This window comes from Thalia democratica, chromosome 4, assembly GCF_965202585.1.
Source record: "Thalia democratica chromosome 4, ktThaDemo2.hap1.1, whole genome shotgun sequence".
NCBI classification, from domain to species: domain Eukaryota; kingdom Metazoa; phylum Chordata; class Thaliacea; order Salpida; family Salpidae; genus Thalia; species Thalia democratica.
The window spans coordinates 33035549-33059498 of record NC_139168.1 but is presented as its reverse complement, the minus strand read 5'-3'; the positions used below and the strand labels follow the sequence as shown (position 1 = coordinate 33059498).

Here is a 23950-nt window from a genome sequence, read left to right as displayed (position 1 = left end):
TTTAGTATTTGTATAAGTAGTTTAGTTTAACCGGCATTGTTTTTTTTGCTGGTAAACATTTTTTATAGACTATAAGCTAGTCCGTTGTAATTATTGAATAATAATCTAAATAAAAAAGTTTTAAATTTAAACCATTTCAAACTTAAAGTTTTTATAAAATTTTTAAAGATAAAAGTATTTCTTCTGCTCTTTTTGTCTTATTAACAACCAGAAGGCTTTATTTTTCAAGAAGGCTATAAAAAGACACAAATAACTCTTTTCTGAATAATTGTTTAAAATAAGTATCTAAACAAAGTTAAAAAATCTAGTAACAAATTTAAATCAAAGATTAACAGAAGAAATTTTTTGCAAGGGTACCTTTTTTTCAAGATATGTAATTTAAAACGTATAACTTTAACATCTTAGTACTCTTACTATCTTGTCCTGGGTATGACGTTAAACAGTTCTGGTGTATGACTCGATAACCAAAAGGTTTTTTTGTGCACCACGTCCTTGGACCAAACTTTTTTAGCGTTTTTTTTTCGTTCAACAAACAACAATATTCTTAGTCGTAATATGTTGATTAGTAATTTATATACCTTGTTCAAAAGAAACTCTGTTTTTAATAAATTCTTATGCAGTTCCGATGTGATCCCAGATAAATGTTTTAAAACACAGTTAATTGTGAAATATATTTATTGCAGCTTAGATAAAATTAGTCTACTAATTAATGTATAAATATATATATTTATTTATTTATAATATAAAAAACAACTAATTTTCGAATCGTATACTTAGTTTCAATGTTTAGTACATAAATATATATATTGAAAGTCAAAAAGTGCCACCATTAAACTTTTTTCAAATAGTATCTAAACGGGTAGAATGTGTTTTTGTGGTAATTTCTTAATGTAGTAAGATTTCCAACTAAAATCGAGAACCTTAAATTTATATTAATTTTCTACACTATACAGTTTACATAGAAGTTGTTTTCAAAAAAACAAATTTCGCCTCGCTCTACCTACGCTTTTACAAATCATCTAAAATTTTACACAGGGTCTTTTTGTAATACTTTAAATATTTTTTCAGCTGAAAGTTAAAAGGTCGCAGTTTTTATAAGCATCCTAGTCACTATTGTTGTTTGGTTATATTTTAGCAGTAGCACTTTTAAATGCCAAAAATAAAGTATGAGGACAAAAATTTTGATTGAATCTATTTTCCCGACCGGGAATTTATTCCTAGTTTAAAAACAAATTTATTTCTGTATAAACATAAGACATTAACATATTTTACAACTTTTTTTCTCTTTTTTTTTTGTTTACCAAACTGACTAAAATTTATTTTTACCCTTAATTTCTAGTTTTATTAATACAGTAGTATATAGTTTTGTTCTTTTTTGGCTATTTTTAACAATTTGTTTGTTAAAAAAAGGCGTGTGGTCTGATGTCTTAGGCTCTGTAGACTTTCGGCAATGTTTTCGTTCTAATTTTTCATTAATAGTTTTACAAAGAAAACAAAAAAAACAATTAGTATTTAACGCTTTCCAAAACTTTTAAAAATATTTGTATCAATAAGTTTTAACAATTTTTTTTTAGCTTATTTTAATCAAACTTATTAGAGATCTAGAACTTTAAGCAGGTATGTGCAACATACGACCCACAAAAGGTAAACTTAAAAAGTTTAAATTTGTTATTTAAACTTGATCCGCGAGCACGTAATTTTTTGAAATTTACACTAATTATTCTGAGATTTATAACACATGGCAAAAAAAATATTATTTGAGGTATGAAACTGACACCTGGTATTTTAGGGTCAGTAATAAGTTTAACACGTAAAATATTTTTATATTGATATTTATTTTAGGTAAGTTTAGGCTTTTTAAACTTTAAATGTTGCTTACCTCTCACTTTTTTTGAACTTAAAATACAATAAATAACAAAGTTTAAATTTATCATTTTTAAATAATAAAAAAAAATTTCAACATATTTTAATTTCCATTTAATACTACAACTACATAACTGTTCAAAAACTTTTGAAAAGATTTAATTTTGATATTTATCTTAATTACACAGATTTTGTTTTGTTGTATACAGAATGTCTTTGTTTTATGTATTTTGTTTATCTATTTTTAACGATCTATACTCTTATATAGCTTTTGAAACTATTTAACTAAGTTGTTTCTATTCATTGGAGGTCATAAGTAGCTTTTATTCAAACTTTTATTTTAAAGCTTTATAAAATAAGAGTAGTTAGTTAACAAAGTTCAACAAAAAAAATTATGTGACAAAGTTATTGGTATTTTAGAATTACTAAACTAATATGTTTTCACATGCAAAAAGAAATCTGTGTATCTATTCACTTAGTATTAATTAAGTTTTAAGTAGTGATCCGTTGGATTCAAGGTTTTTGCTTGGATCCTAAATTAAAATAAAACGAATTCGTCCGGATCTTAAATTAAAGAATAAATCCGGCCTGATGCTTAATTGAAAAAGACCGGATCTTAATTTGTGGATCTGGTAGATTACTAGTCTTAAAGCATATTCAACAGAACAAATTTAAAACTTGACAAAAATGTTGCAACTACATAACTTATTAAAATATTTAGCCAAAATTTATTTCTAAACAAAATGTTTATTTCTTTAAAAAGTGGTTAAAGAGTTGCAAACAAATATAGCTACAGTAACAATTGAGTTGCACAGAAGCAATTAATAAGAAACATTTTGAATATTATAAAATGACATATATTAAACAACAACTGATATTAGATTTTATATGTAATGTAGACCAGTGGTTTTTAAGCTAATCAAATTCTGTATACCCCGATGTGCGAATATCTAGTACAAGTTTTAAATTTTGCGTAATGTCTAGTGCAGGGTTTCCCAAAAATTTCTCAAAAGCGACCGCTAAACACATTCTTTGCTCTTAATCATAAACTCCAGAATACCTACTTTAAGTGAATTTTTTCCTTAATATCTAGTATAATTCTTAAAATTACCATAAAAACCCCTTTTTTTTGCTATTCATCATCAACTCCAGAATATCTAGTGTGAGTTTTAAATTTATGATAATTTTTCAAGTTACGATTTATGCACCCCAAAATAAATTTCGTGTACACTTTGAAGACCACTGATGTAGACAGTGGAGTAACATTTACTAATTTATTCAAGTTAGTTTTTATTTTATTTATGCTTACTCGATACTTTTTTTTTTTGATGTTGTTCTAATAGTTTGTAAATTTTCAAGTTTTATGCTTGGTGCGCTCAAAGTAATCGCCTCTACAATCTGATTAAAAAACGACACTAAGAACTAGCCAAATAACGTATGTTTTGATTTTTATAATTACAATAAATAGAGATTAACTAAAAAGTAAAGCTAAACTTAACGCTGTTGTTTATCATATATATTAAACATAGTATACACAAGGTAATAGTTCTAATTCTAAAACTAGTAACTTTAAGCATTTTTCTTGAGCACTAAGGTAGAAACTCGAGACAAAAAGACTTCTCGTTTTCAATAGTTCAAATTATATAATTAATTAATTATTTAATTGTATTAAAACGGTGTTATAAAGATTTAATTATGTATATATTTTTTGAGAATTAATACTGAAATAGTAAATAAAAAATACTGGCATACATATTTGTAGATTCATATATTATTTTTATAAACAAATTATAGACATTTTTATAATTTATTTTATTTCGTTATATAATTATCAAAAACACATCAATACTTAACTTAGTTGTATATGTTCTGCTTATCAAGGTATTTATACTTTTTTCAGGGTCTGTCAAACTTCGTTTTTAATATATTATATAAATATATTGATTTTTTTTATAAGCACTTTTAAAATTGTTGCCATTTTATATTTCAACGAGCTTGTTTCTTACGGATTTGTTAGAAATCACCAAAATAAAGTTATGTTTTACCGTTTAAATAAACTTTAATCTCTACTCTATTACAAGATAAAATTAACATCGATAACGGTCTATTTATTGTCTAATCAAACATAAAAACGAATGTAAATCTTATCTACAAGTGATAGTGCCAGGATAAAAATATTCTTCACATAATTTAAAGGATCAATGATAAAACAGTAGCTGATTCCTTCAAGAGAAAGAAGCTTAACTTGTAAACTACTATATGTTGTATTATACGCAAACAGTATAAGGGATAGATCTGAAAATATTGGGTCGGACTTTCTATAGATGTCCTTTTATGGGTGTCCTAGTTGCAGCAAAAAAAGAACCATAAAAATCTACCAGGGAGCTTAAGTAATTTTACTTGTGAAGCTAAAAGTAAAGCTAAAAGATAATGATAACATCACTGTAAAAGGAAAACGAAAATACCAACAAAAATACTTTATACATGGTTGCCAAATGTTTTTGGCAAATTTTCTCCAGGTTTTCAAATTTACTTACAGTTTTTTTAAATTAAATTTTTTAAGGTCTATAAAAGTTTAAAATTAAGCTTTAGGTAAAAAACTGTGTTAAATAGTATATAAACAGTGAAAAGATTTCTTTAAGCTTTTTAAATGAGTTTAAAAAAAAAAATTGAAGACAAACTTTTTTTTATCTATACAATAGATTTATTGTGTCAAATCGAAATTTTATTATTTACATGTTAAAATTTTTTTAAGTTCCAAGTTTTTTAGTGATTTTTTTTCTCAAACTCCAGGTATTTCCAGAATTCCAGGTTTGTTGCCAACCCTGTTTGTATGGTTTTTAAAAAACTGCAAAAATACAGTGCTGCAACTGGAACACTAATACAAGGATACCCATAAAAAGACACACCGAAAAATGTTTGTTTAAAAGTGATGCATATGACGTCACATTGGCGTTCATCGGCGCGTGACCACGAGGTTGTACATTTTCTGGTTCTTTCCATTTTTGTTCTGGTAGAACATGCAGAATATTTGCGGAAACTTCAGGAGCACCTTGTCAATTTCTCCCGCGTCGAACTAAAAATGTAATTAAAACTTACACAAAGAGATAACTTTTTTAACAACTATCTTATATCGTTTTTTATGCGTAGTTATCTTACTATTATTTTCAAATATACTTTAATATAACCAAAGTTATCAAATTAATTGCCTTTGTAATGTAACACCTAAATGTATGTAAAAATAAATTCATTACATTTTCTAAAATAAAGTAAACTTCAACTACCATCACTTGCTGGGATCTTAAATATTCTTCTAATGACGTAAGAGGCGCCCCATTCGGGTAGCAACGAAGATACGATGACAACATACCTGTAACCATGGTGACATAAGTTTCAGCACTATAACACCTTATAAACTACAGTTTAAACAAATAAAAATTATTATAATTAAAAGAAGTTATATAAGAAAATTATTTTGAAGTTCCTTGAGGCAGCTCAAAAATCTAAATTTTAAATGCTTTTTCATAGTAACATATTCAATTTTATAAAGTTACTGACTTAAACACTTTTGATTTATTTTAAACAGCAATAATTAAAGTTCTCAAAATTGCTGTTTTTCAAATTTAATGAAAACACTTTCAGTTCTCTTTAGATCACAAACAGCTTACACTAAACCTAAAACTAAACTTGTGTCTTTGAGAACTTGAATAACAGCGAAATCTAGTTAGCAGTATTACAAATTACATAACAAAAAACTTTTCATTTTAGTACTAGTTATGAAAAGTAAGGATGTATTTTATCATCTATACTTCATATATTTATATATATACTACTCATTAGGTTTAGGTGCTGATATGTCTCAGTTTGAAAAGCCAGAGAAACAATTTTTTACAAAAATTTTTATGCTTAATTAAACAAATATGTATTTACTTTTACTTATATCTGTTCTATGTCATTAATATTAAGCATACTTACACATGATTCTGGCCTGCACAGTGTCAATTTCAGCAGAAACAACTTCCTGATCGAAATTGTACCTTCGACGCTTTCCAAGCATAATGGCTGTTTCAGAATTTTTTGTGTCATTTAAAAATTTCAAACCACTTGAGTTAAAATAAAATAAAGCTGTTCATTGCACACTTACTTACAATAAAATTAAAGTGTGCACTAAACGATCGACAGCCGTTTAAAAGTTACTAGAAATTTTTTTATAAAAAAATTGCTCGCAGACTGAGTAGTATAGCATTTATTTTTGCGACCTGTAGTTACTTAAAATAAGTTAACAAAATAAAAATAGTATTTTTACCAAAAATGTGAGGAAACAAGCTACAACTAAGCACAATTAATTATCAAATTTAAGACCTAATTGTAAGTTTTTAATACTTTACTGATTTTAAAAAGTATGGTTTGACTGAAAATCACATCGCGGGTTGCAGTTTGCCGACCACTGATTTAGAAATAAAAAAGTATTTTTTGTCTTCTAAACTAAATAAGCCTTAAATTTTTACCCACCTTTCTTCGCGGTCCTCTCCTCTTTTTCTTGCTTGAGCTCGTCTCTTTCCCTGGTCATCTGAACCAGTTGCTGCTTGCTCGCCGCTGCTTCATCCTTGGCCTGCTGACTGTCCTTCGTCAGTTGCCACAATTTCTATTAATTTAAAATTCAGCAACTTGTTGCGAATGCTTGGAAAAAAATCTGTTCAAAACTGTTATACCGCTGCGTTTTCTAACTAAGGTGGTCGCTGAGTATTAAAAAAAATCCAGATTTTTGATACACGTTCAAGTATTTTTGTCCATTTTAAATATGAAAATTAAATTTTATGTGAAAAACTGTTTTAAAACAGTATAAAAATTTTCAAAACATACTTTAAATATTTTACTATTAACAAAATTTACATACAATAAAATTAAAATTAATAGATAGATGTAACCGTATATGAATTAAATTTATTTCTTTACATGTAGTTTTTTTTCAAAATTTCAGTTTTATTTTTGCTTAAATTTCAAATTTAAGACTAAACGGCCACCCTGCCAAGTTTCAATAGAAGTACGCCCTACCTGCTGGAGCGTCTCGATTTGCTGTTTGCTTTTCTTCAGTTCTTCTTTCGACTGATTATTTACCTCAGCATTCCTTTTCCAGCTTCCTGAAATTATGTTGATAAGAATATTAAATACAGGAAAATAATCAATTTGCTTTTCACACTTTTATAACATCAGTTTTCTTTTATCTTAGTGTTAAAAAATAACTAAAAGCATAGTTTCATTTTTATAAAGTAAACAGATTGATACATTATTTTATAGTAATGAAATACAAATTAAATAATTCAACTCTTTTACCGTCTTTGGAGTTAACTTCTCTTTCGGTATCTTCTGTCAACTTTTCCATTTCTCTTCGGAAGTCCTGTTTAGTTAGATATATTTTTTAGTATATAAAAAAGTAAATTATTTTATTAAAATTTTAAATAAATAAAGCTAACTGACAGATTCTGACCCTATATTCTTCCGACAACTTCAAAAACCCACAGCAGACTTTCATCTACACCACAAACGAAACTGTTACACCTAAATCGATCACACCCGACTTATCAAAGTTTTTTCTTTTTTTAAAAACTTTCTCGGTTTCTTTTTTTTTTTGCAAACCAATGCATAGCTAAATAGATCAAATTTATGTATGGTATGCCCGTTCAAATATTCCAAGTCATTCCCAATCAGGATGTGAGGCTTGTTGGTAAACATTTTATCAAAAACAAGTTAGATCTTTTGTTCGCAAAACCAACCTTGCTGCGAATATTTAAAACTAATGTGAGTTGTACTCCAGAGTAAACGAGTATATGAACGAAAATACCACTAAAAACTCAATCTTGAACAAATTTTATAACATTACTTTAATCTATTCTGCTGGTACTAAGCTATTAAAGTTCTGAATAAAGAAAAAATAAAAAAAGATCTCATTACCTAATTGAATATTTGTAACTAAACTAAAATAAAATTTTATTAACAGATTTTTTTTTACTGTAATACTTATGCACAAAAATAAATATTTAAAACTAATTTCAGAGCTTAAGACTAGAACATTAAATAATGAACGACACTAAAAACTAGTATTCATATTTTTTTACTGTTCTTCCTTTTGCTTCAATTTTTTTTTAGATAGATTGTTAATTAACTAAGTTCGACTTTTGGTTTTATTTTTTCGAAACATTCTTACTTTTCTTTTAATGGCCCATTTAGTCTTTACTTTTAATGGTTTTTTTAGGTCATTCAACGAATGATTTACATAAAATAAGTAAAAGGCAATAAAAAAGCAAATCAAGTTTTCATAAATATTAATTAAATACTTTGTTTTAAAATGTATTAAACTAATAACAATTCAAGAAAGTAAGTTAGATTCAATGTCGTTAATTGGTAAAATAAAAAAGCAATAATATTTTTTTAATTTAAGTATATTGGTGTATTTTAAACATAAACACAAAAATATAAAATTGGAAAAAAACTTGATTAATTAAAAAAACAGGTAAAGCACTTTTAAAATTGCAAATCCAAAAGTTTCAAGGTTTAAAAGTTTACCATTGCAGTTTGTTTTGTTTTCAAACAAATGATCTTTTTTGAAATTTTAAGATACAAATGCATTTTAAATTCAGTTTCAAGGATAATATTAATAAAAAACACAATTCAACGGTCAACTTTATGTGACTTTTTTTCTTGACTGAGAATTTTAACTTAAAGAAAGAATTAAAATATATCTATAATTACAGCTCGATTAATGATTTGTGGCAACAGTTAACTCTGACAATTATATTTAAAAATAAATCGAGAACTTTAAAAAAAACAAAATTATATAAATTAAGTAATTTTTATAATGCTTCTGCATGGTTCTGAACTCATATTTATTAAACAAACATCACGCCTGAACACTCGAATGCTTTGACCGTACTGGAACGTTTGTTGACTTTAAATAGTCTTGCCACGACCCTCTGCAGTAGTGGATGATTTTCTTCTTATTCATGTTCAGAAAGACGCTGATCGAGTGATGTAAATGCAAGACTGCTGCTTGCAAAAGTTTTCACCGTCTTGACAATCATCCTTTCCTTAAGTAGGAGCAATTTGAAAGGAGTAAGAAAGCTTTGTAAATGACTTTTTCAAAAGTACTGAATTTTTCATTTTAGTATTACAAATAGTGCAATCTGAAGGCAGAAAAATCATTGACCGCAACGCCTTATTATGCACCAATGTGGTTTCACAAAGATTAATTGTCAATGACACTTTAATCTTTGACTGATGTACTGTTGCATTGCTACATTAGCATATATTTCTCACAAAGTCTACTCTACACAAATATTTAATATGCAAAACTTTGCCAATACAATTATAAACTTTAGTTATAAAATTTATTTTTCTTTAAGTTCTGCTACTGATTTTTATTGATTGCAATAGGTCGAAAACCTCAAGAACTAAATATTATTTTCTAGTAAAAATTGATTACTTCTTGTTTGTCTGACTTTTCCTTTTTAGACAAGTAACTTTTTGAGTATAACCATAAATACGGTTTTAATTAATAAATTAATCATCAAAATTCATTTTTTGGTCCAAGGATTCTTGATTTTTAGTTCTTCATGTCAAAATACGTCAATTCTGGTCACCAATAGAAAAATGAGAATTTTGAAGTGGAGAAGTTGTTTTCAATAAATTTTATTGTTGTGGCAATACTTACTTGTTTTTTGAAAGAATCAAATGAGTTCGTATTAAATTTTGCGTAATTAAACATTTATGCTTAAATAAATTTAAAAGTTTAACATTTATTACATTTTTATTCACCTGAAGCTTTAGAAATACTTGTACAGAGAGGACATCAATAAAGTAAAGGGGGGGCATAAGGCCATCATTTGAAACTTACACTAGATATTCTGCAGTTGGTGATGAGAAGCAAAAACAAAGATTTTAGGTTTTTGAGAAATCTAATTTAAGGTTGCCATCGATTTTTAATTTTTTCAAAAGGAGTCTTTTGCAAAAACGTTTGGGAAACCCTGACTTAGAGAAACTTAGCACAATTTTTTCATTTAAAAAGTTGTGCTTTATTTGCATTAAAGTAAGGTTGTGCAACGTACAAAATGAAGAAGATCTGCTCCTTAATGAATATAAAGTTAAATGGAATCCAGCGCACAAAAGTTATCTGGCCCAAAAACTAATCATTAAAACTTACATTAGATATTTTGGGATTTAAAATGAAGAGCAAAAAAAAGGTTCAAGTAAAATTTACGGAATATGTAAACTAACACTAGACGTAGTAAAAAAGGTCACATAGAATCTTAATAAAGTTTTAACGAAAAATTCTAACATATTTTACTAAAATGAATTAGAAAGTTGAGTGAGTAAAATAAAACTGGAATGCCCCGACTAGAAACGTAGCCCACCCCTACATTAAGGAATCACTTATTTGTTCATGGTTGCCACAGATCAATCTGAGAAAAATTTCCTGACTTTTCCTGACCTTTAACTAAAATTTTCCTGACTTTTCTAAATCTAAACTCTTAAGTTAAACTTATTCTAAAATACATAATCAAACACTTGAAACTATATAAATATTCCAATCTTATTTTTATACAGGTTAAAACAACAATTTTTTTGATGAATTCAATTATCTAACTTCCATTACATCACTTGAACCATCTGTGTATGATTGATGTATTTGCAATAAACAGCTCTATCAGCGAAATACTTGTATTTTTTAACTTAATACAGTTCTAGTTTGTATGCATACATACAATCTTTAACTCTTCTTCTGGATGTAATAGTTTCTCATTTCATACTGTTTTCAAGCAGAGCTTTGTTAATACTTAATTTAGTTCGACCTCAGCCTGGTCATTGTGCAACACAAATGTTAGTTACAACAACTTTCCGAGAGAAGATTTGACAGGAACTTTCAATGTTTCAAAATAGAACTGGTCCAAACAATCTTCCTTTTGCTTTGAAGCTCTTGAACTTTAATTTGCACTCATTGGATAATTTACCAAAGCTCTAAATTGTTCAATGCTAGTATCACTTTCAGAGTTGGAGCACATTTTTTACTATGTTGAGGAGTGCACAATGTTGGCAAAACGCTTAACAACAATTGTGACTCCTAATTTTTCAAGGCTATGCGGATTTAGGCATGACATACTTTTTACAAATGTACTTCCAATAGCAATTCTGCACCGAAGATTTTCAACCGCTTTTATAACAAATAATCTATATTTTTTGTTAAAATTAAAGACCTTTTGTTCCTCAACTAGGTTCTTTTTCCTCAAATTTGCAAGCAAATTGGTTGCAGCACAACCAAGATCAAGGGCAAGTTTTAGGGAAGCTTGATCATTTAACTCAGCCTTGAATAACTGGTTAAGCTGAGGTTCGTAACTATCACGTCTTTCATAATGATGCACAGCAATTTAATTACCAAGCACGAAATGTTCTCATGCATAAAGGCAACAAAAGGCTTGGTACTCTGGTACAATGTCAAAAAAGGCTACATGAGAGATATCACAGTTTCACTATGGAAGTGTTCTTGCCACAGATCATCCATACTAAAGAGCATAAATAAACTGCTTGTTCAAGTAGGGTAGTTGTTCAATATGTTAATAGAAAAATTTTGCAGTTTTACAAAGGATATTTTATTAATTTATAACAGATAAAGGCATTGGAAATTGAATAATTTTGCAATTTTAGTCTGACTTTAAAGGATTTTTAGTTAATTTTTTACTATTTGAAGGCTTTGTAATATAGGAATTTTGTAAATTAATCTGACAAAATCTGATCTTTTTTCAAATTTTGTCAAATTTCTTGACTATTCCTGACTTTTTTTTAAAACCCCCACTTTTTCCTGACTTTTCCTGATTTCCTGACCATGTGGCAACCCCTTTGTTACTTTAACTTTATTCCTTTAACAAGTTATACTCTTTATTTCTGATCCTACTCATTTTCGAGATTCAGTGCATAACTCTTAAAGTGCGTACCTTATCGATGTAAATGCAGTATTTTGAAATTAACTATACATAGATTAGTTGACAAATGTACTTTTTTTAATCAAAAACTACTGTTTCTGATTATGTTTTTTGGATTTAGTAAAAAAATGTTATTTTGTGCTTTTATTTAGTACAAGGAAGAGGGAATTTATTTTGAGGGGTTTTAAAAGTATTAAATAAATTTACAACAAATTACTTACCCTTATTTGATTAATCCATTGACCGAGATACTTCTTTTGTTTTGGTCCGAGTTTATTCCAAAACTTCTCAAGGTCATTGAACAGCATTTCAAGTTGCTTAGCTGTCATATATTGGTAACGAATTTAAATATTATACTTACAATGAGCTTTTAGGACACAAGCATCAAAACTCCATTTTAATACTAAAACCTAAGTTTTTCCTTGATTTGTTTAAAGCGTTATTCAAAACACTTTTCAAAATATAATTAATAGCTTTTTACAGAAATTAATTTCTGATAAAAACTATACTTTCAGCTTTCCTAGCAGCTAACTATGTTCCAAAAGTTATAAAAAAACAGGAATTAATTTGAGTCTATAAACTCTACAATCTTTTACATGCAAAGTTTGTGAGCAAAATATTTCAATTTTAGCCCTACATTTCTCAATTTAGACAATTTCCCAAGGTTGGCATTATTGTCCTTTAGGGGCGATTATGGCTATCAAGGGCTTATTAGTAAGGAGGAAATAAAAATTGGTAACCAATTAGTTGTAGTTGCGTAGCTTATTAGTAATAGAGCTTTTAGTACCTTATTTTTCAGTTTTTAATTATTTAGAAACATGTGGTCCCTGAAATGCATCAAGTTTATGTCTTCGGAGCTTGAATTATTGTGTAATTGCTACAGACACATTTAACATTTTTATTTCTGAGTGGTAGCTCATCCATTTTTTAATGTTTTAAGTAACTTAACAACATCAACACTGACAAATTCAATTTATGAAACTTTTCTCTTAGTGATAAATATACTCACCTCTTTGCAAATCATTTTGCCTTCAAAAACTAAAGGTTTATTTAGAAATGAATTCACACGTTAATATAATCTACGGAGGACTAAATAAAATAGTTCTCAAATTTATTTTAGAAATTCAGATACTTTTAAGCATTTGTACTGACAAATACTGACATTTTCCTACAAAAACTAAATATTCTCAAATTTCTTTTTTAAATTCAGAAATTTTTTAGCATTTGAAATAACAAAAACTGACATTTAGCCACATTTTTCCAAATAAAATACTTAGCCTGAAGCGCACGAACCTTGTACATGCTTTATTACAAATCACATTATACTCAGTATTTTTTTTTAGACATTTATCACAAATACTTAAAAAAAACTTGTTTAATATCAAAACCTAACTGAACTATAAGCTTTATAGTTAATTTTGATAAAGTTTACACTGTGTTTAGCAAGATAAAAGATGTATTTAATGCAACAAATAAATTTTAGTTATATTTATTAGTTATGCTAGATTTAATTCTAGCTCACGTTATTAAGATAAAACTACTTTTTAAATGTTGTGCTTCACAATTTTCTTTAGAAAACCATGTTACAATAACTTCACAAACTTCGAGAAACTTCTTGTTATATGTTTCTTAGAGAAAAGCCTCAAACGGCGTTTATAGAGGAAACGCGCCTTTTTTAAGTTTTTTGCCATAAAGCAACTGGAAAAATATTTTAGGCTTAAAACTGAGCTATCTGTAGCTAAAAGCCTATGTAAATATTAAGCTAACTGTACCTTGATTTAAATTATTAAATCTAGATAATGAAAAAAATTACAAAATGTTCAATATTCCCAGCTTTGAGTGATTTTTTTTCTGAAAAGAAGACAGTATATGCACGATAGTAATTTCAGCACAGAGATGGGTTATTAAGATTGATGTTGAATTTAACACCTAAACCTTAGCGCATAGTCATCTAATTAAGGGGTGCAGGTATTCAAATTAGAAACATTAAAATTCACCAGATATTTCAGAAACCATACGTAGGAGAGGTGCCTAATTGTACTTGAAAAGTAAAAGATGCTCTGAAGAAAGCGAACTCAACATTGGCAATGCTTACAGACTCCCAACCCTTACCCCTTTGTTGATAAATTCTGACAGCCACAAGTTTCAAGCTATAAGGTCATAATAGATAAGTAATCAATCATTAAGTTAAGGGACGCAGTAAAGTACTATTCTTTTTAATGCTACAAGCTGCCATTTCATTTTAAATTATTAAGTATTAAAATTACTTATGAAAACAATTTTTCAAATTGAACTTCAACAACAATTTTCTACTCATTTTACTTCCATTGTTAAATAAACATTGTAAAAGTAAGCAAAACTGTCATAAAAACGCTTTTGGGTGTTTTGGTCATGCGTTTTACTAGAGAAACGAAGAATTATGAACTTCGTAACTTAATTGAAATGTTTTGTTTTGTTCGTATCTAACGCCAAACATTTTTTTCTAATTTTATATGAATAAAGGTGCAATGTTTTAAATTTCAGAAGAGTACAGTCTTTTCATAATGCACAAAAATCAAACCTGATAAAATCACAAGATACAGTCAAATTCAAAGGATGGTGGTCCAAAATACCAATTGGAAGAGAGTGAATAAGCTATATTAAATTAAAGAAGGATAAGTTGAGAAAAAATCCTAAGTATTTTTAATGATGAGATTTGACACTTTCAAAAAACAAGCAGAAAACAAAATTATACCACTGCTTGCTAAAATCATTTATACAAATTTTTTAAATGATCGCTTAGAAGCAATGATGTTCATTTTCAAAATACTGTGGTTTGATTGTTTGAAAAAACAACTACTTTTGCAAGTTAAACAGCAGCCAGTTATTAATCACTTATAAGTTACTAGTTGTGCTTACCAGTCGATCAGATTTTCAATAGAACTGTAATAAATCAAGTGTTTATTTTAAGTATTTGTGAACATCCTAGTATCTATAATAACACAATGAAAAGCATTTGCTATAAACACTGTTAAAGTACAGGACAGCATTCTAGTAGATCAAAATATTATGATAAGATATTCCTTCTAAATTCTTTTAAAATTTTTAATATTGATTTTAGTCACTCAAATCTATACACAAATATCATAGACAACTGTATATATAATTAATAATTGGGCTAAAAAAAGTAAAACTCAAGGAAATCAAGTGTTTTTTATTCTTTATCCAGGGAAATCCTTTTTTTTTGTAAAATTACAATTATTCATGTAAATCAAGGTTTCCCAAACTGGGCCAAGCCTTTTGGGCTTTACAGAAATTTAGGGAAACATGAGGTCATAATTTGAAACTTACACTGGATGTTCTGAATTTAATGATGAAGAGAAAAAAAAAGTATTGGGTTGTTTTAATGGTAGATTTTTGAGAAATCTTGTTGGAGGAGGCCGTAGCTTTTTATTTTCTTTAAAGGGGGCCTTTTGAAAAAAACATTTGGGAAACCCTGATGTAAACCCAGTAAAATTCGCGGTAAATAGAAATCTTAATTAAAACCCCTTTGCTAAGAGGTTTAGCCTGATTAAAAAAAAAACAACGAAAATTATTACTGGCAAAGAGGGTAATTCTAATATTTTTCACGAAACTTATAAAAAACCTTAAAAATTTTTAAATTAGACTAAAATAGGTTTTGGTCTATACATATACAAAATCGGTCTCTTGCAATTGCAATTTTTAAACCTTTTTTACTTTTTAAATGTACTCAGTTGTGGAGTAATTAGGCTATCCATGTTTTTGAACATTCATTTAAATCACGATAACTTCAGTCTTTTTCAGTTCATTTACAATAAGTTCGACACAGATATATAATTTTCTAAAACTGAATTAAAAGTCTTCTTCAAATTTTATTGTAAGAAGTTAAGACCACTTAAGCTTCTATACAACATTTCCTTTTTTTCGTATTCCAAATTTCAAGTAGTTAGGTTGCTTATTCTAGTCTGAACATTTGTATTTTTTTTTTTGTAATCGTTAAAAATATGCTTACAAAGTTTAACCATACAACAAAATAGCAACGATACAACGTGAGATTAATAAGTAATAAAATAGCTATAAGGTGATAGAATATATAAAGTTTTAAACTTTAAAAAAACTTGATTTACCTTAATTGTAAGTACTATTTTTATCTTACGATCTATTATTCAGATATTATAAAATTCTATCTAGAGCAACAGAGCTTGAAATTACTGACTATTTTAATAAAATTAATCTTTATCCTTGTGAATTCGAACATTAGTTATGAAAATTAAAATCTAAGTGTGAAATTAAATATATCCCGATCTAGCGAGGATTATAACTACAATATTTTTTGACTGCTTTGCAAATTTATTTTAATTCTTTTAATTCTTGTTATAACTTTCAAGCTTTTTATTGTTGTATGACTTCTTGTTATCATAAATAAACACTGTGCTTCCATGTTGTTTGAAACGTGTCATTCTGCTATTCTTGTTTTTGGAACACATTTCCAAATTATTTATATAAACGTACTTTTAATCATCAAAAGTTGAGCCTGCACTTTAAAGTCTTAAATGATCAATTAGTATTATTTGGATATACTACGTGACTTCTTAAATATTTTTTTACAACAACATAACTTTAGGAACAACAGCATTTTTTTTTAACTTGAGTAAAAACATTTAGCTTTATTTGGTGTACCATGTGATACTAACTGACAGAAGTATAGAAAAGAAGTGATACTAGTACCAGACCGTTTTAAACATATCAGAAGTATATTTACACAAATACAGAGTTGGACATACTTTTCAAAATTATAATAAACTTTTTATTTGTGTAAATTAAATGTTGTGCATTTATTTTAGTCCAGTTTTAAACTTATCTTTAAGTTATATATTTTAAAGTTAGAAAATAGTACAAATACAGCAGTAGAAAATTATGTGAGTTATATATTACGGTAAAAAACATTTCCACTAGATTGCACAATACGCCTCAATTACACTATATCTTTACAACCAAGCATATAATTTTGTTCAAACTCTGATAAAACGAAACAAATGGAAAAGTTAATTATTGAATCTTGTTAATAAGACTGGTGGTGTTTTAACTATAACATAAGATTTAGCTTCAAACGAAGATAGTGTTTTCAGTTTAACAGTTTTTCTACTTTCTTGTATATAAGACGCATTCAAACATGCTGATAAATCTTCTCAATAAAAGTTTTCACCTTTTTCTGTCTTCGTTCTCAGCTCAAAAATATCCAGAAGGTAGAAACTAACGAAAAAACCACAACGGGCGCTTTTCAAGTGAAATTAATTAACGAATACGCTGTAAAACAACAACAAACCGTCTTTTAGAATCGGCTTCAAGCTTTGCACGTAGTCTCTTTTCTTTTCCTTCATTATGCGCTTCAGAGACAACTCTTCCTTCTCCAGGCGTTTGACCTGCGAATTCGATTGTTATAACTCGTACTCGCGTTATTCGTTTCAATAACAAGTTATTTATATTAACTGAACCATTATGCAATTTTTTTTATCAGCATACAAGCTTTTTAGCGAGCAAAAACAAGGTAGTAAAGGTCGATAGTTTTTTTTCTAACCTGTCCGTTGGCGTCGTCAAAAAACGTGAGAAATTTTGGGATGTTAGGACCGTTGAACTTGCCTTCGAGCATCCAGGAACGGACCACGTGCACCGCGGAAACGAACGTCCCCACGTCTGTTGCGAAATAACAAGTATAATTTGATGACTTTGAACAGATTTATTTTCTTAAGATAAAATTTTGCACGAGCAGTAAAGCAATTTCCATACAGTCAAAAGACATTTATTTAACAAAGCTTTTTGCGGGACTCCCAAAACTTAATCTGTGAATATAAAAATTCGGCGAAAAAACAGTGTTTCATTTCATGCGCGAGAAAAAACTCAAACCCTTCATGTTCTTCTCGACTTTCTGGCAGTTGTACATGTTGAACTGCATGAGCTCGGGCAGCATTCCTCCCTTCAGCCCCAGCTTGTCCGCCACCAGCCTCTGCTGCTGGTACTCGTTCTGGTCGCCCGCGAACGCCATGTAGTTGATGTTCAGCTGGAACCTGATCGTCTTGCTGCCGTCGTGCCTGTGCTTCACAATCACCGTGTAGCCTGTGTGCGGTTTGTGAACAATTTTGTGGTCAAACTCGTTTTATTATGGTATATTTTCTTGTATATTGTGTTTGTTATGGTACATGAATAATTTTTTATGCTACAGTTTTGTTATTGTATGTTTTCTCTTGATAGCGGAAAACTTAACAGGGTTGCAAAAAGTTTTTGATAAATTTCTTCTTGGTTTTTAAAAACAATTTTTTTGGTTCATTGTATAAAACTTAATTTATGGTAAAATAATTGTCTTAAATAGTATGACAACATTGAAAAGTTACTTTAAAGCTACTTTAAATATACATTTTAATAAAAAAAAATTCTTGATATAATTTTTGTATCTAATTGAAGGTTTGTTACTTTTCATTTAAAAAAGTTTTACATTCAACGTTTTTCTAAGTTTTTTGCCTAAATTGTCGAATTCCAGGTTTTTTGGCAACCCTGACTTACGTAACCACCGTGTAACAATTTGTAAATATTAACTTTGTTTATTATGTTGTGTCTTATTAGAGAAAAATTCAATAAAATGAAATCAGTTTATTTTAAGTTTCAGTTAGTTATAATGAACACTTGTATTTATTTTTGATGCTTAAGCAAACAGTTACACGGTACTAGTAATTCTAGATAATACAACTGTATATAAATGTCTAAAAATTCATTCAAACAATTTTAATGGCTGAATATTACAGACTCTTAAATTAAATACAACCTTAGATTACAAAAAAAATCAAGTTTACAACAAACCATTGACGAGCTTGGCGAGGTTGATGCTCTCCTTGCTCATGAACCTGATTTCGCAGCACCGGTAGTTGTGGCGAACCCTGCAGAAGTCCAAATCGCCCCCGTTCGTCGTGAAAATGTCAGTGAATATTTCCTGCACTGTCGAACGAATTTACTAATTTATCAACAGCGGATAGTTATGAAATAGGTATTGCTCAAAATGAAACATGTTGCTCCAACTTTTTTATTGTATCTAACAAATAATTTTGAAAGTATTAAGCACAAAGGTAATATAAACCGACTTCTTTGAACGTCTTGCATGGCAATGTCGGGCAGCCTGGTCAGTATGATGCTCTTGCAGCCGTTCGGTTTCTTCATCATCTGATTGTTCATGTTCTTGGTTAGTTCTGTGAGTGGAAACATCAATTAAAATACAATATGAAATTGAATTTTACAATTACTAGATTCATTTAAGCATATCTTTAGTTCAGCATAAAACATCATAAATATACAGCAAACTGCAAAAGTAGGTCTTTTTATGGGTATCCTTTTATGGGTGTCCTAGTTGCAGCAGTTATTTTTTGCAAAATCGTTCAATTTATATATTTTAATGACGTCATCAAAATACTGGGAAAATTTTTCATTCTCTAAATCAAGCAAACAATGTATTAGAAATCAAAACAGATTCTAAATGTTTACACAGTAAATCAAAATAAAAAATATTTATTAGAAACTTATTTAGAGTGTATTATATTGTTTTAAATGCTGTAAAATTGTTTAAAAAGATGTCTATTAGCTTAATTTAAAACTTTATATGTATAAAAGCTTATTTTTTCACTTAATAAATGCTACTCAAATTTTAAAAAGTTGTGCCGGCCTTTGAAATTTTAACAGAAATTAGATTTGAAAAACTTTTTTTAGATTTACATGATAAAAATTGTTTGAATATGTGTTTTGTTAGTGTTATTATATTAGTATTTTTTGGTGATATGTGTTAGCCAAGTTTTAAAGTTAGTTGTTTAAGTGTTAATGTTAATATAATGTCCAAAAAACTATGTCTTGGCCTCTTAAAAAATGCTATATTCTGTATTATAAACATACATGTGTTAGTTAAACGTTGTTAGTTAAATCAGAAAAAACTACAAATTTCAGAATTTTGACTATATTTTTAATGCAACATTAATTAATCAAAATTTTATTTGCAAAACTCAGTTTCACCCTTTAAGGGATCTTCAGTACAATTTAAATCTGAAAAATAAAAGTAAAACAAAACATGGAAGATACTAAAAAGTAAAACAAAACAAGTGAGTTAGAATTTTACTAATGTTTATATATAACAGCTTAATAGTGTGATGTAATTATTAGATAGTTTTTGAATGATTAGGAACCAGTAAATATTTAGAATTAGTGCTTCCTTGATTTCATGTAAGTAGTTTATAATATGAATTGTTATTTTATTTGTATTTTTACTATAATTTATTCAATTTAGACTTAATAATCACAAATATTACATAGTTTTATGGCAGTCTGATTTAACATTACATATTTTATCTATTATTTACCATTAACCTATAAAAATCTATAGCAAATATTTTTATTTTTTATGGACACATGTATACACCTACTTTAGCTTATATTATTTCTTTACAGTATAATTTTTTTTACAGAGTTCCGTTAAATAGTGTTAATCCATTAACACATAGAAACATATGTTAGTGTAATAAAAAAAAAGAATACTGTATAATTTGTTATTATCATATATTCCAGTTAACTTGTTTCGCTAAGATCTTTTGTTAACTAACACTTAATTTTATATTTTTGAATAGTTACAATTTAGTATATGAATTTACTAAAAGCTAAAGGGGGATTAAACTGTATATTTTGTATACAATTGAATAAAGATAAAAATTTTAGTGCTAAAGACAGAGCTGCCACTTGTTTTTTTTAATCTTATTTTTAGGATTTTCAAATTTCTTTTAGATTTTTAAAAGTACACACTGTTTGGTCTATTTTTAGTTTAAAATTAAGTTTAAGGTAACAAACTGTGTTAAATAGTATAAAAACAATGAAAAGATACTCGAAAGCTACTTTAAATATGTTCTTAATAAAAATATGTTGATGATGACAAAAACTTTGATCTATACAATAGATTTTTTGAGTCAAATTTAAATTTTACTATATGACATGTTAAAATTGTTAAAAATTCCAGGTTTTTCCAGATTGTTTTAGTTATTCTTGTTCAAAGTTCCAGATTTTTTTTTTAAATTTTCAAATTCCAGATTTCCAGGTAAAGTGACAACCCTGTAAACAGTATGTCTGGAATTGGGTCAATTATAAGTGATGGCTAAAACGATAAAACTTTGCTGTAAAAAAAAATATTAACCAAAACTATTAGAAAATAGAACTAACATAGAACGAGTGAGTCAAAAAGTTATCTATACAAAAGTAATATTTTAGTCTTAAATTTTCTTTAGGTTATGTTTAAAATAGTATGCCAAACTTAATATTCTGTTGTAACTAAATTTCAAAATTTGGTTTTACCATATATTTAAAAACAAATATTTTTTCTTTGTTCTTTTTACATTAAATAAAAAAATTAATTGCCCTAAAAAACAGTACAATAATTAACTTGAAAATTTGTCAATTTAAAACTCAGTTTAAAATTAACAACCTTCAATACTCTAATAAAATAAACTACATTGTAATTTTTATACTAATTTCCGATTTAACTAAAAGTTTATACTTAAAAATCAAAACAAACAATATTCTGTAAAAAACATATAATGATTGTATTAAGTTCTATGTATAATTAAAAGCATTTCAAAGCACCTTTAAGTAACATATGAAAAGAAATGAAAGGGTAAAATAAAAGCTTTAAGATGTATAAGAACTTACCTAGCTTTCATTATGCATGGTTGCCACAGATCAAGCTGAGAAAAATTTCCTGACTTTCCCTGACTTTTTACCAAAATTTTCCTGACTTTTCTAAATCAACTCTTAATTTAAACTTGTTCTAAAATACATAATCTAACACTTAAAACTATATGAAGCTTTCAAACTAATTCTTAGACAGGTTAAAACAACAGTTTTTTTTTATTGAATTAATCACCAAACTTTCATTACATCACTTGAACCATCTGTGTATGATTGATGTATTTGCAATAAACAGCTCTATCAGCAAAATACTTGAATTATTACCTTATAAACACAGCTTGTCTGAAAAAAGACATAATTCTTTAGCATTTCTTATAATGACAAACAATTAAAAATTGGTTTGAATTAAGTTTTTTGTTGACAAAATTAAATAAGAAAAAAAAACAATTTAACAAATTAAAAAATACAATTTAATTATGGTAAACCCACTAGATACCATGGTTCAATTGTATTTGTTTATGGATTATAATTTAATATTTTTTAAATTAAAGGATTATTAACATTAATATAATTCTGAATAGATTTTCTTTTTTTTGCCAACAAAAAACTTAATTCAAACCACTTTTTAATTATTTGTCATTTTTACCATTATTATTTACTAAAGATCTACAATTTGAAAATCCGCTCTGCGGTAAAACTTGGTAATTGTTTTTCACAAAAGTAATAAATTACTAATTATCAATCTCCCTTGTGGATAGATTACTGTGACTTATTTATTTGTTTTGAACTCAATAGTTAATACAATAATATACCAAAGAGCAAATACTATACACTGAAGTGAAAAATACTAAATAATTTTAAGAAAATATATACAGTATTTAATATGAAATACATTATAACTAATATATTTCGAACCAATTCAATATTGGTTAATTTTTTATAATAACTTTAGTATTTTTGAATTAATTATGTCTAGCAACTTTTTAAATACCTCAAATAAAATCATCAAATACATTTTAAAACAATTTTCAGTATAGTTAGTTCTGCATAGTAAAACTTGTAAAGCACTGTGCAGATTATTTTTATTGCACACAATTAGTAAGAGTTGAAAAAAACTATTGTACATATGTTGTTAACAAACCAGGATCATTAGGAGGCTTCATGATGCAGTCTTGGAAGAATAGATATCCTTCCTCAGACTCTTCAACAACTCGATCTTGATAAGTGTCGTCATTGAAGCTTCTATCAATATGGTTGAAGTTTCTGTCAACATCAATTTGTTGATCGTCGTAACCATTGTCATCAAAGCTTTCAAGTCTCTGTTGTTATGGTTTTCATATCAGGTGTTGTTTTACAACATCAATGTAGGACAATTTTAGATTCATAATAGTTTTGAAAACAATATTATTAAATTCTTAAATAGTAAAAGCAAGAAAATTACTTAAAAAAAGGTTGCCACTCTTTGAATCAAAGAAAAAACACCTTAAGTGACTTTAAACTATCCTTAGTCATCATGAGTTTTTTCAAATCTTTAAAAATAAGCTTACAAAACTAATAAAAATCAAGTTTCTAAACTAAGTTGGTTATAAAATAACAAAAACTTGCAAAGAAATCAACTAAATCTCATTAAAAATCAATAAAAAACGGTCCTGAGATTTAAAAAAATCTTAAAACTATCCTGGTCTTTTATTAAAAAATTAAAACTATCCATTGTCAACCTGAGTTTGATAGAAGCTCTAAATACCTTAAATTAAACTGAGCTGCCCTGAGTCATCCAGAGATATTTCTTAAATCTAAAATACCCTGAGTTATCCTGAGTATGTGGCAACCCTGCGTCAAAAAACCTGTCCTGAGTGACAACAAACTGTTCTGAGTCATCTTAAGTTTTTTAAAATCCTTCAAAATACATAAAATTAATTTCTTCATAAAAAAAGGTCATAAAATAAAAATGTATTGATTTTACACTAAATCAATTAAATCTCATTGAACATCAAGAAAAAACTGGCCTGATATTTTGAGAAGTCTGAAAACTATCCTGAGTTTTTTTGTTTGAAAATTATAACTATCATAAGTCAGCCTGAATTTCAAAAACAAATTCAAGATATCCTGAGTTATCCTAATTCATCCAGACATTTTCAAAAATTTCAAAATACCCTGTTTTGTCCAGAGTGTAACCCTGTTAAATACATTTACTAAAATTTTGCTAACATCATGCACAGAGCGCTGGCCTCTGCGGTCAAAGTCATTTCTTTCATCATTTGTTCTGTAATCACCTCTGTCCCCATTACCTCTGTTTTCAACTCTTCTATTCATCATGGAGTCTCTCCTGTCAAAATCTCCAGCCCTTCTGTCCATTATATCACGACGGTCAAGATCGTAACGGCGGTTCATTTTTAAATGTTTATTACTTTGTA

At 27.8% G+C, this 23950-nt stretch overlaps 1 protein-coding gene across 1 annotated transcript; it reads right to left on the bottom strand.

Moving 5' to 3' along the window:
• Positions 1–3769: 3769 nt before the first annotated feature.
• On the bottom strand, positions 3770–23950 carry LOC145834281 (uncharacterized). The gene is made up of 14 exons (XM_082941672.1): positions 23745–23950; positions 22678–22855; positions 18965–19069; positions 18687–18821; positions 17739–17948; positions 17413–17528; positions 17161–17257; positions 12056–12156; positions 7198–7261; positions 6919–7004; positions 6376–6508; positions 5839–5925; positions 5148–5233; positions 3770–4939 (listed from the first exon to the last, which is right to left on the bottom strand). The coding sequence occupies exons 1-14, from the start codon at positions 23925–23927 to the stop codon at positions 4820–4822; spliced, it is 1701 nt and encodes a 566-aa protein (XP_082797798.1). The 5' UTR covers positions 23928–23950; the 3' UTR covers positions 3770–4819.